Genomic DNA, 14,295 nt, shown 5'->3' on the forward strand with positions numbered 1-14,295 from the left:
CTTAAAAGTAAATAGTATGTAATTAAATTTGGTATGATATTCTGTATTCTTTGTTCCTGCCCAAGATCTATTGTAACTGAAGACAACTGTTGATTACTGGAGGAGAAAAATGGAGGTCGATCCCGACTATACTGGTTTTATAGTTAGTGCTACGGAAGATGACCCACAAGTGGAAAGGTCAAGGATTATCCAAGAAAATGGTATGTCTGTATAATGTCACTAATTCAATTTTTGCTTAATGACAGATCAAATAGGTTCAGGTCAAACTTATTACAATTTCGAGTTATTTATGATATCTTGGAATTATTTTAATAATGGTTGTTTTATCAAGCAAACGTCTCGTATTACAATAATTTTCATAAACCTAAATATGCTTTGTTGTCTTATTTCATTCAAGTTTAGGAGAATCAATTTTAAATTTCAGCTCGTGATGCTGCAGTTGACAAAATCAGAACAATCATTGATGACCAGTTTAACAAAGAGATTGAATTGAAGGTGCCAGAAGTTTATGATAAATATTAATAATAACGTTTTCTCCAAGTTTTCAACATTGTGTATGTTACTAACAAAGCAAAGCAGGTATTCAATAAACAGATTATTCAGTTAATAGAATAGAGAAGGCTATATCATGCTCTCCTCTACCTCATCGCTAATCTGCAGTCACAGTCTTCACAGACATGAATGGGTTGTTCACTTTACATTATTTATTGGTCTAGTAATACAGGGGTTCTCAAACTTTTGGCGTTGCGGAGCCCTTGAAAAGGTTGACTATTATTCACGGAGCCCCAAAATAAATGTTAAAATTGTTACTTTCTGATTAATATTCCTGAGTAAGTTAAACGTACTTTACTCAATTTAAATACTAAACACTTTTAATAGGGTTAATACAAGTCATAAATAAATCTAAATTTCAAAGATAAATTGTATAATATACTAAAGCTATAAATTTGACACATGACAAACATATTAATAAATTAGGGGTCGAATCTTTTCCCCTCTTGACATTTTTGGAAGACTTAAAAGGCTGCTAATAACGTGCGCGATTGCATTTTGTTACAATCGCCGATTGTTTTCGTCAGCATGGCGTGTTTTTGAACCTCAAACATCTTTACGCCGGTGTTTATTCTCCCTAAATCAAAAATTTCCTTCGGCATATACATGTATTGTTCCACAATGACGACGATAATTGCTTTTTCGTTCTCGTGGGGAATTATGAGTTCAATGTGAAAAACATGTTACCATATTATAATCATCGGCGACGAAATGCTAAAAATAATAGTTAATAAAGAGGTAAATCTGCAATTCAAATTTCTTGATTAAAAAGCGGCATTCTAAAATATTAGAACTAAAACTTAAAATGGAAGATAACACTATAAGTTTTGTTTCAGCAGACTCACGTCAGAATAAAAACGCTGTTATAGACATCGAAAATCATAAAATTTGGTGTTATGTTAGGTTTTCGGTTATTCATCGTAGTAACTGCAAAATTGAAACACAGTCATTTAATTATGCGCGCGATGTACCATTTTTCCTTTCTGAAACTACCGACAGAGCCGCATGCACTAAAATAAATTTCTATCGTTCGTATTTTGCCAACCCCTTGGTGATTTTTCAAACGGCGACATCTTGCTTAAAAATAATCTCGAGTGCGAAAGAACAAATCAAGTTTAACAAATCCCAAGATCGCCAAAATACGACTCCAATTTATTTATAGTTAGCAGTTTATCACGCAGTTTATGTTATTTTAGACTAGTATTTTATCATTTTAGTAATCCTAATAGTAATTTCGAATCGAATGTGAGTAACGATGAGCACAATTAAATTATTACGACAAGACCCTTTAGATGCTCGCATCGGTCATGAATTGAATATTTTACGCAACAGAGATCTCGTTATCCGCTTTTTTTGAATCGCCAAGAATGTTGCGCGTAAATTTCCGATTTCAATTTTGAACCTCCTCCCTCTTAAGAATCCTGGCTGTGCTTCTGCTTATAAATAATGTCATTTTTTAATTCCGCCCCTTTGCCATATTTCGAGGCTATATTTGTCAAATTTCATCAAAGCTAGTATTGCTTCTAGGAACAGTTTTAAATTAACCAAGTCAGTATTTTGAAAAGTAATCGAATAGCTCGCGGAGCCCTGGGGCTCCGTACGGAGCACTTTGAGAACCTATGTAGTAATATATTAATGTGTATATTAGAGTGTTAATGCAGAGTTTTTAAACCGGAGATAGAATTTCACATTTTTGCATGTAGTCTTATTACTGGTGTTGACTTTCTTTTGACTTTATTATGTAATAACATGACTGTCTTATATTGCTCTTTTTGTCACTTTAAATGAATCAAATATGTCACTTTGAAAGAATGATAATACTGTCATTTTATCACATCGCTAATTCAGAAAAGTACTTCTAATTTAGATGGGAAACAGTTTTATTTTATATTACTGCATCAAAAATAATTTTCCAATATTTTAATGATTTTCAGGAAGATGAACTGATGGCTATAAATCAGAAACTTGCTGATGCCAGATGTGTAATGGATAGATTGCGAGCTTGTGTTGTGGCAAGCTTTTATGCAGCAAGTTTTACTAAACCAGTAGATGGTGCTAGAGGACCAGATGCTGGGGCTGCGTATCATCCTGCTATTCAGGTTTGTCATGTTTTTTCTGGACAGAAAAGTTCAGCTTTCGCTAAAAACATTTATGGCTTCAATATATCACATGTAATGTGTACATAAATATAATGTTACAGCATAGCCTACTTCAAAAATTACTCAATCCCAATTAGTATACATTGAAAAACTTTCTTACATAACTGTGAAGTTTTCTTGGTTATAATGAATATTGAGTTATGCACAAGGTTATAACTTATAAGGTATTGTGTGGTTTTATTGGTTTATATTAATTTGATTACTTGAAGTCTGCCTAAGGGCCATTTCTAATACCCTTTGTAACTGTTATTTCCCTGGGTACTCCCGTAGTATGTGAACCAAGATGGCGGACACTGGAACGTAGTATGTGTACCGGGTTAGGGTTCGACCATAATTTTATTCCAATTGTCCTTATTTTAGTTCTATTACTAGTTCGGGGACTAGCCAAGTGACTCCCGTAGTATTTGTACCTGAAATTATGGCCTAACCTGGTACACATAGGCTACTACGATCCGGTGTCCGTCATCTTGGTTCACATACCACAGGAGTACCTTTTCTTGATATCTCCCAAATAGCGTAGTAAACTACATTCTTTTCTCAAGACTGCAAAAGTTCAAAACAAGCAGTTCAAATATGGCTATTTAATTTTGCCACTTAGGCTAAATGAATGATTGATGAAAAAGTAGAATGATGCTTCAGATCAATGTTGCCTTCAGCTACACTTCACTTAGAAACTTAATACATTCAGTTCATTTCCAACTAGTTATTAAGTATGAGGATCGCAGCATTCGCACGTTTGAATTAACCATAAGGTTCATAACATAATATGAGAAACATGGTTTCCACTAAGTTTCAAACAGTATTCTATCATTATCTACCTATCTTTTATATTAGATTCAAGTCAGTGTAAACCAGTGGAACCCAACCTTTTATGTGTTGTGGCCCCCTTCTGGAGGCTTTTAGCACTCATGGCCCCCTGTTCATCCTTCGCGCATTGTGCACATTCTAGGTCAGGGATGGCGAACCTTTTTCAATGAATGGAACAAAAATTATATTTTTATCGCGGAACAGAAGAGAGTGGGTCACAGATATTTCATCAATGTTTGTATCTATAAGAAACTTCTGAAACAAATCTTATAAGCTTCTGTTGGCGTAGTTTTGGGCTTTACTTATGCAGCACTTCTATCAGAGACTTTTCATGGCACTCGATTTTATGAACTTAAAGTACGAAAACACGCATATGAATTACCAAAAATGTTTAGGATAATGCGGCAAATTATTTTACGGTTCCAAAAAATTTGGAGGGAATTCCACTCTGATAGTGTTATATTTTTCGATCAGCTTTCAACCACATTAAGGCTTTTTTACACTGCCCCATTGTTGTTTCAGATTTCTCATAACGGCATCGTATGCAAGAAACTAATAAGATACAAAGTAGCATCTAGTTCTCGCATAACCCCTAAAACAGTCTGTAGATGCACTTCCTAAAGCAGTGTTTCCCAACCTTTTTTGGTCGCGGACTATTTTCTCACCGGCGAAAACCTTTGCGGACTCAACGTGTGTTTATTGCAGCCGTACTGCAATAATGTGTGAAGAAGTAATAAAACCAAACATAACAGAATTTTAACGAATTTCAAAATCGGAAATTCACCGCAATTACGCGTTTGTTAAAAGAGTCGACTTTTTAGCGTATAAATGGCCTTTTCTGTCGCACAATATTCAATCCATGACAACAACGAGAATTTAAAACGTCTTTCTATTTTAATTTAATTGTGTTCGTAGTCACTCGCGGTTGCGTTGACCTATGACAAAATGAAAGCATTTCTTGTTCAAAATGCCACGGCAAGGTAGCACCCGAATTTGCTATGTTCCTAAAACGCGTTTTTAATCGGCCGCAGGTCATCATAAAACAAAACCTAAGATGTTCTCCGTTCTTCTATTTTTAGTATTTTGTATTGCGCTTTTGAATTTAGGTCGCCACCATTCACAACTACAAAGAAAAAAATTATTTCTCGTTGTTCGAGCTCGCGAGAAACACCACTTAGGTATCTATCCACGAGTGTGCCGACTCGTGTTTTCGTCGGATATCCGCAAGTGAGTTGTGAAATCCAATCGTTGATTAAGCGACGCGCAAGTGACCTGTTGCGTCACCTGTAACCAAATTTTCGAAGAGTAAATTGCTATTCTAATAGTTGAATAATCGAATATATGCCCAGCCCTACTCAGTATCCAGTAATTATTGACTCGATTAATGTTATGTGAATAAACTTGATTTTTATGTCTTATGTAAATTCTAACGTAACTTGACTGATGGTTAAATTTCACAAAAATGTTGCGGCCCTTAGTGAATTTCTGACTCGTTGCGGACTCATTCAAACGCTTCGCGGACTCATTTGAGACCGCGGACTCGGGTTGGGAAACACTGTCCTAAAGAGACAAGACGTAGCGGCGAATGAACATGTCGGCTGCATTGTTATGTCATAAACGATGTCAGAGTCAATAGCTGAATAACGGTACACAGCGGTGCAGACATGCGTCCAAGATTAAGGGTTTTGAAAATTATCATACCGACCCGAATAATCACCAATTTGAATATGAGCGATCGCGGCCCTGACTGCTCAACTGACGGTACATTATAAAATTGATTGTTAGATTAACTTAAGGCCGGTTTTATCAATTTTTATCACTGATATGTTAGCATTTATTTTATTTTATTCGTGCCTTGGCGGGTCACGAATGAAACGCGGTGGGTCACTTTGTGACCCGCGGGTCAGTGGTTCGCCATCCCTGTTCTAGGTCATCTCAATTTACTTTGATGAAGCCAAAGGCAACGAAATTGTCGTCCCATTTCTGTTTCTCGGGAATATTAGTAATTGAAATATATTTATCTCTGTCTACATTACTCTACAATATGTTTACGACGTCTATTCTTGCAGTATTGTGAAATTATCATTATAAGGAAACTAAGGTCTGACCGTCATCTGTGAGTCAGATGGCCTGTCAATCAACTATGAATCGGAACACGAAGGTATTCATAGTTCTATTTTGACTGGTAGATTCCAAATCCCATTATGATCAAACAATACAACATATTATTATGCATACGAAATTGCAATAAAATCAATTTTGCGGTTGGCAAAAGTTGGGAACCCTGGTGTAAACCATAATGCTTATGTCAACTCACTGACTTGAATCTCTATCAAAAGATGACAATACAAATAAAATAATTATTGCGTTCATGTAGTAATGATATCTGAATGAGCTAGTAAGGTGTTCAATCAATGAAGAAATGTGAAATAACATGTTAATAAGAAAGTATTGTGCAAAACAATCCCATCAATTTCAGTGTTGTATAAAATGAAGAAATAATGAACAAAGCAAGATTAGTCAGCCCATGAAGACATGTAAGATTGCTGGAACGACATTCAAAATTGATGCAATTTGGTGAAAGGAATGAAACCACGATTTATGTCAAATCTTATTAGTTTTTTAAAAAGAGGCTGGGAAGTTATAGCTTAAGTCATTCTTAAATCCTTAATTAAACTCAGATTTTCTGATGGCGTAGCGTCATTTTGACAAATGCTAATTATGTACGATATTTCTTCAGCTATAATAAATACAGACAAATATTGAAACTTTTATAATTTGCAGCAGTAAGTCAATGTTAGTCATTCTATGAACTTCAAGGTGCATGTTAATTGAGATGTTTACAGTAACAGTGAAATTCCATTAAAATAATATGAAGAAATCATGGCAGTTCATCTCGTAGACTCAAGTAACTTCTGTTTTGTGATTGTCTTCTCGTTTTGCAACTGAGAATTCCAAAAAACATAAATATTCCAGCCACGACTAGCATTGCAAGTAACAAGTGCCAGGCGAAGAACATTGTTAAAAATGCGATGTTTTTATGAGATCCCTGCTCCCATGGTTCTCCATTGGGTGGATATAGCACATAGGCTGTCTGAAAGAAAAGTTAAATATTTGCGTGAGTAAAATAAAAGTTCAAATTTTTTTGGATGCAATGGTTTTTTTTTTTTATTTTTTTTTTTTTTTTTTTTTTTTTTTTAGCATTCTATGTTCTAAAAATGATTATTTTAAATTTGTTTAAGTTACCGGTAAATGAATTGTTGCCTGAGAGCTATCTTTGACATACCTGCCAGAACCATGTTCCTTGTAGAATTATAGCTATTGCCATGCAGAGTTCCATTGTGAAGATTTTCTTTTGATTTGATAGAACTTTTACTATATCTTCTTGTTTGTAATAATTCTGATTGTCATCTGCTAAATTTGTCCACTGTCCACTAGATGGTGATTTCTCTCTCAGTTGAATATTTTCATCAGAATTGTCTGTGATGTAATTTAAAGAAAGGATAGGATTGACATATTTATCCCTTTGGGTTAGGAATGTGGAGAAAGTGTTTACTATAGTGCTTGTCATCAATCATTTTTGTCGGATTTATGCAAGTTGAGTGGTAGGATAGGATAGGATTTACATATTTATCCCGGGGGAAAGGAAAGCCGATAAGATGGCTTATCCATATGGCGAACCACGGCCTCTCGTCCAGTTACCATTCCAAGTCGGGTATGATATTAGTTATATTGTTTGTTTTCGGAAGCATGGACTTGGTGGTGGAGGAAGCCGTAACCGACCAGCGGTTACGTGAGCCACCCAACGACGGCGAGGAGTCCAGCAATCCTCTCGCACATAACCATCCCTGCATGGGATTCGAACCTGCGAACCCACGCAGAGTAATTAGAGGTGCGGTGGCGAGCGTATTCCTAACGCATAGCCCGTTGAGCCACACCGCCGCACTGGTAATTATCAGTGTTTAACACCATATGTTTATACAAAATAATTATCATATATCAGTGGTTCCCAACCGCCGGTCCGCGGACCGGAAGCTTTTTTGCCGGTCCGCGAGAAATTTTGTTTTTATGCCGTCTCAATCCCTTTACCGTAGGTTGCGTTGGTTTATTACGCAATTTCTCTTCCGCCGTCATATTGCGACGTTATTCGCGACATCGTGGCGCCGAGTAATCACACTTTTCGCTTTTTCTTCTTCGATTCATCGCGAATGCGCTCCATCAAATCTCGCAAGGTTCAGAAACCTAAAAATCGGCACGCGTGCTTTTTCTGTTCTGCGTGCTTATCGTGATTAATATGATCATCCATATAAAACGTTATGCATATTTCTTTGTTCAAACCAGAAAACAGTCAAGGACAGTATAATATTTCAATATGATATGAACTTGTTGCGATCCTGCAGGTGATCACGGGACGCGCAAAACAGCGTGGGCGCAGAGATCTTTTTCAGTATTTTGAGCTTGGTAGCGACGACTTTGTCATTGTATTGTAAACTCATTCCGTTTGAGGCATCGATCAAGTGCAGAGGGATTAATATGATAAACCCGATGAAAAAGAAACCTCTTGATTAAAATTGTGACTCTACCTTACAGTCCAGATTTAAAAAAGAATCACTGTCATAATTTTGGATATCTCTTGATAACGAATACCCATCGCTAAGTAATCGAGCAATCAAACTCTTGTTCGTATTATCAACCAGTTACTACACATTTCAAAAAACATTTTCATCACTAGCTTTAATTAAAACGAAGCAAAGAAATCGGCTGCACACCGCTGCAGAGCTACGTTTTGCAGAAACTTCTTTGAGGCCTCGTTTGCAATCGTGCATCGGAAACGAAACAGCAGCAAAATTCTCACGAGAGTTTGTACATTATTTGGCATTTACATGTTTTTTATGTAAGATGTTTTACGCGTGGCCTTTTTTTTACGCATGATGGGTGCCCAGCACTGCATTTCATTACGCAAATATATGATATTATTTTATGTTTCACCCATTTCAATTTTTGGCCGGCACATTATTTAATAGTTTTTCTTCGTGTGAAATGTTTTTAGGTGTACCTTTTTTGTCTAGAAGCATATTGAGTGCCCGGCATTGCATTATATTACGCAAATAAATGTTATTCTTTTTTGTTCCGGTCATTTCAATTTCTTTGCCGGTCCGCGAGTACTTTTATTTTAATTTTACTAGTCCGCCAGGGTAGAAAGGTTGGGAACCACTGTCATATATCATATATTTGAAATTGTTGTATAGGATATTCAAGAAATCGGATCAGAAATTTTCTTAATAAAAAACAAATCAAAATAGAGGATGCAATGAGACAGAATTGAGAAGCTACAAAATATTTTACCTTCATTCTGATCATTCAATAAGGATGTTGTGTCCCTTTGCAACATATTATCATTCCTCATCTTATGTCTCAATTGTGGAGCAATAACATAACCGTTCGAAAAATTTGCTGATATGTTAATTGATAGAGTTAGTACTGCTAGATTATTGGTATCACAACATATTTGATTATTATTATTGTATTTTACATTTAAAATTGAATTTACTAAAAGGCTATTCTCGCAAATAGTTCATCAAACGTTCTGTGAATTACTGTTATAGCTGTAGGACAAGATATATACTTACTATTATTATCTATTGTTGCTAATAGGAATAGTATCAAACTAACTGGCCAGATAGCAATGATAAGCAATACATGAACGCGAATGTCTAATTCTTCTCGTCCATGAGTGTGAAAGTAAAACAAATATCCTTCAATTGCATATGCTAGTCCATGGCAGATATGATGGATGCCTGGATGAAAAAAATGTAAAATGAAAATTAAAGAGGTCTAATTAGGATTGAATTCTTTCTCATCAGCTACATGTAAATAAGGTAAGTTGATATACTTACAATGTGGCATTACTTTAGGCATCTTCATTACAAGTATATCAACAATTCCTGATATCAGGAAGAATGCATACATTGTACTATGCGACCAGTTATTTGCTCTTGTGAACTCGTTAGTTGTTTTTTCTGTTAGACGAAACCAGGGTTCCCATGGTAACAGTTGTTCTATCAGTAATCCTGCAAATAAATAAATGTTGCAAGGAAAACTAGTATTTCAATAATTTCAGGAAAAAACTACGGTAATACAAAAACAAACCAGTTTATTTGGTTCATGCAAATAATCAAATTTACCGTACATATCAATTTTTGCTTTAATCGAAATATGGTAATACCAGTACCTATTTGTATGAGACTAGAATCAGTGTATGAAGACACTAATTGATATGGACATGTAATTCTATTATAAGAATGAAAATTGCATCCTAAAGGCGTAGGCCTCCTTACATGAAAATAAGTCATGTTTGGAGGTTAATTATGACATTTATTTGTTAAATATTTGACATATTTTCCATGTGCTATCAACACCTAACATACCAAACCCAGCAAGTATAATCTTTGACAATGCTTCAAGAATTTCACTCCTGAATTTTGCACATCTTCTTCCTGTATTAGGGCGTATTGTACTGGTGAAGAAGTATCTGGTGAAAGAAATTCCAATTGAATTTATTTATTTGAAGTTTATTAATATTGGATAAAGATAGTTTGAGGATATAGTAAAGGAGGCTCCTTTTGACTCCCAAACTATTTCAATGCTACTAATCTGTTACAAATTGAACTGCTCTCTAATTCATTTTTTAAATTAAAGCTGTTTTTTTCCAAATTTTTAACTAGAATTCACTGAGTGTTTTTTAATCTTCTTTGTATCAAATTTATGTGCGAATGAAATGATGTGCCCTTGCCTTACTTGAATTATAAAAAGTTGTGGCATAAAATTCTAGGTTAAGAACGACAGCAGTTATAGTTAGTTATTGCGAATATTAAAAATTAGTATATCCTATTTTAATAAGCCAAATCATTTCTTGAAACTGAATTTCATACAATCTATTATCTCCTAGCGTATTGACATTGAATTGCTACAATTATTCGTCGATTGGTGCATCATGCACTACAAGATTTATATATAGTTTCAATAGCCTAGCTCTTGAAATTTTAGTGGTTGCCCTTTATCTTGGCCAAGAGGGAGTGACCTTCCTTCTCAGTGTGTGGCAAGTTACCTTGCTTTGAACAATTGATCTTAAAGGAAAAATAACTTAGAAATGATTACCTGTATGATGTCTTGATTGCCCAAGTCAATCCATATAAAATAAACAAGGATCCAGGCAATGTATGTCCAGACCACGAACCCATTCTATCTGAGCTATTTGTTGTAATAACCTGAATAATTCTACTTATTATATACTCCTTCTAGATCGAAAGTTTGTTGCTGAGAATAAAACTTTGTTATCAATGTTTATGTTAACATATTCAAAATACATAATATTTAGTATACCTCAATGTATACCTTACTGGTATATCTCAACAGTGTATTTGATAACTCAATATTCAAACTTTTCTCATGCCTCATTAATCCATTATACTCCCTCTTCAACTAACTGAATCAATTATATAAACTCTTAGTATACTATCAGAGAAGATTTGCCTTAGGGCATTTTGGTGCAACTACATTATGAAAATTGTCATTTTTATCATTAATTTAATTTTGAACATATTCAATTCCATATATTCTGACACAACTCTAATTTTTGAGAGAAACTCTCACACAAACATTACCACTAGAATGAAAATAATCCTCTTTGGAGGCTTTAGTGCAAGTAGACAATGGACTGGTTAGAACCCATTCATGTAGGCTATATGTCAGATAAGATATATTATCCCATTTTGTTTGGCCCTATTTGCCTAATTACTCTTTATTCACTTATTCCGAATGATGTATATTAAAAAGATGAAGTTCATTATGAAAATAAACAAATCATACATAACATGTAAATTCAAATGAAAATTACATTTTCTATGTGTGTGAATATTATTTATGTGGAAGGCATTTTCAACTACTGAACTAAGCATTGTGTTATCACACCGACACACATACTATTAATCCTCAAATGTCAAAAATTTGATTTTGCTATTGCAACATACTGATTTCTGAAACTGTATATATACTGGTAAGTAACAAGATGTCATTAAATCATATGACAAGTACATGAGTTAGTAAATAATAAATGAGCAACCTGCTTTCCATTCGATACACTATTACATATATATATCACCCTTCCGGTCATAGTCATAAGCTTTGAACACAACACATTATTATAGCCTTTTTGTCAACTCGTAAAACCAATATGCTGTTCCCTGTTTTATCTAACACATTATGCTTGACTTTGTATCTAAATAGTAATGCTATTGAACCATTCGCATTACATCAGTGAAATGTCGGAAATACAAACATTTTGTCATTTTCGATTGATTTCCAATTATATGTAAAACTATTACGTATTCAGAGAATGCTAACATATGAACTGAAAATTTCATTTTATTTTCATGTTGGTCACATGTGATTTTGCACGTATTAATCTTCACCAATATTTCTAGCTTCAAGATGGAAATTTTATTATTTCAATGTCACAAGACAATTTAAATGTAATGTTTCAAAGAGAATTGGCATAGAAAGCATGCAAAACTATTCAAGATATCCATCAAAAGCTAAATATTTCGTTTTCATGAATTTTCCTTTTTACATTTAAATTCATTCATATTATTATTCATTCATAAATATATTATTATTCATCAGTAGAGGTCGGCGAAACTGTAGTAGGAATAAACATGACCATACTATGCAATTCCAGATTCCTGCTGCACACCAACTCTCAATATAACTTTATAAACTGCTAATCTGAGGAAGTCCGATTTTGGTCAAACGAAATGTTACAGAAATACATTTGTGTTAGTGTGCAGCAGAACTATCGAATTGCATAGTAAGGTCCTATTATTCATGTTTTAAAAATTTAACTACGGTAATCCAAAAATAAAATTCAACTCAGAATGCACACCAACTCTCAATATAACTTCATAAACTGCTAATCTGAGGAAGTCTGACTTTGGTCAAACAAAATGTTACAGAAATACATTTGTGTTAGTGTGCAGCAGAACTATCGAATTGCATAGTATGGTCCTATTATTCATATTTTAAAAATTCAACTAATCCAAAAACAAAATTCAACTCAGATCAACCTGTAAGAATAATTGATGTTTAATTTTACATAAACCCGCAACTACTCAGTACCAGAAACCGCAATATTGCAATCGTTTTTAAACCTGCATTTTTCTGAATATAATGATCAATGTCACTATTTATTTATTTTTTTGTTGCGTTCATGTATTCTCAATCGTGTACATTTTTATATGGCACAATCATGACCTATAATAATTTTATCAAATTACACCAGCCTATTGAAATATGTCTTGCCTGGAGATTGGTCTGGAAAGCCTCAAATGTCAAATTTAATCTTGCGACTTGCACTCATTTTTCCCTGTCTGTTATGTTCTTTTTCTAAAATACATGATATATTCTTGGCTATGTACATCCATATGCAATACACCAACTGTGCCAAGACAATGCTATATAAAGCCACATTCAGATCAACTTGATAACAGTTATGAACTTATGAATGCTACTTGTGCACTCCTTAGGGACTGCAAATGTATTCCGCATTTGCTTACTAATTTACATTCACGATCTGCCTTCAGCTGATAAAGTTGTGAATGTCTCTTAAACACTAATGTGTATTTATCACAGTAAACTATCAATTAGTTCATCAAATAAATACACAAGTTGATGTTCTGTTGTAGCAGTTAAATTTGTGATCTTTTTAACAGTAACATGCTATTTTGATATACTTTAATATTTCAGAACTTATAGTCTTTGATGAAGTTACTTATCACATGCCTGTTGTGAATATAAAAGCTTCACCATTGGCTTACTCAAACTATGAATTTTTTTTAATGAAAAATAAAAAAATTTGGTTTTTCTAAAACTCTCTTTTACTATCTGTATATCGGTGAAAAATGAGGACTTCCTCTTTGTACTTCACTGAATTTTCATTGTATCAATGCAGCCACACCATGCATGGGGCATTGATGAAATAAATCATGGCAGTGTGGTTGATCTGTGCCCCATACTTGACAAAGATTATCGTCTGATAGATAGATGCTAAAGCCAAGGAATCCACTTTTCTTATTTACTACATATCGTTGCTCAAAGTAGAATTACCCATCTATATCTTTGGTTCTGATAAAATCCTATTAATATTGCAGAATGTTATACGCAAGGCTGTCACGTCTGTTTTGAGCAAAAAAGCACCACCATGTGTTCCAATAATCAAGAAAATAAAACCGATCGAAGATGATCAAGATATTGACCAGGATCAAAACGGTAAATGATAGTTGTTTACAAACATAGTTATGGAGAAATCAGGAGTCATTGTGCTAATATTTTTCACCGAGTCATGATAGGTCGTTCCGAGAGGAGCTTAGGTTGATGATATAGGGTACTCTCGTAGTATGTGTACCAGGTTAGGGTTAGGCAATAATTTTATTCCTATTTACCTTATTTTAGTTCTATTTCGAGTTCGGATAACTGTCTGTGTTAGCCAAGTGAATATACCCCCTGCCCATCGGTTTCAGTCCCTTTACACAACTTGATGTGAAGTAGGCGAAAAAAATTAGTTACCTCCATATTGGTACACATACTTCTGGAGTGCCGATGATAGAACTATTGGTACATGCCTCTTGATGACTATCAATTGATAGTATAGGTTTATATAAGTATCTATTTCTATATTCTGATTACTTTCTGAATAAACCTCAGTAAAAGCAAATTTCATCTT

At 34.4% G+C, this 14,295-nt stretch overlaps 2 protein-coding genes across 2 annotated transcripts in view; one reads left to right on the plus strand and one right to left on the minus strand.

The window, feature by feature from the left end:
- The first annotated feature begins 58 nt into the window (after positions 1 to 58).
- LOC120328989 (uncharacterized) overlaps positions 59 to 14,295 on the plus strand; it is a 38,533-nt gene continuing 24,296 nt past the window's right edge. Inside the window, exons 1-4 of the mRNA XM_039395587.2 lie at positions 59 to 200; positions 425 to 495; positions 2,487 to 2,651; positions 13,724 to 13,841. Coding sequence (XP_039251521.2) covers positions 110 to 200; positions 425 to 495; positions 2,487 to 2,651; positions 13,724 to 13,841 — 445 coding nt within the window. The 5' untranslated portion in view covers positions 59 to 109. The remainder of the gene's footprint in view (positions 201 to 424; positions 496 to 2,486; positions 2,652 to 13,723; positions 13,842 to 14,295) is intronic.
- Positions 5,673 to 11,343, minus strand: LOC120328991 (transmembrane protein 45B-like). The gene is made up of 7 exons (XM_039395591.2): positions 10,677 to 11,343; positions 9,947 to 10,050; positions 9,416 to 9,589; positions 9,149 to 9,316; positions 8,865 to 8,972; positions 6,805 to 6,998; positions 5,673 to 6,612 (listed from the first exon to the last, which is right to left on the minus strand). Exons 1-7 carry the CDS (start codon positions 10,757 to 10,759, stop codon positions 6,400 to 6,402), a joined length of 1,044 nt encoding a protein of 347 aa, XP_039251525.1. The 5' UTR covers positions 10,760 to 11,343; the 3' UTR covers positions 5,673 to 6,399.

This window comes from Styela clava, chromosome 7 (genome assembly GCF_964204865.1).
Source record: "Styela clava chromosome 7, kaStyClav1.hap1.2, whole genome shotgun sequence".
Classification (NCBI taxonomy): domain Eukaryota; kingdom Metazoa; phylum Chordata; class Ascidiacea; order Stolidobranchia; family Styelidae; genus Styela; species Styela clava.

What these genes read in the sequence shown, in the direction of transcription:
- LOC120328991 (XM_039395591.2), bottom strand. Translation starts at nt 10,759, where the DNA reads ATGGGTTCGTGGTCTGGACATACATTGCCTGGATCCTTGTTTATTTTA. An exon ending in GCCTAAAGTAATGCCACATT is followed by an intron (nt 9,317 to 9,415) that starts GTAAGTATATCA and finishes TTTTTCATCCAG; the next exon opens with GCATCCATCATATCTGCCAT. An exon ending in ATTGAATGATCAGAATGAAG is followed by an intron (nt 6,999 to 8,864) that starts GTAAAATATTTT and finishes ATTACATCACAG; the next exon opens with ACAATTCTGATGAAAATATT.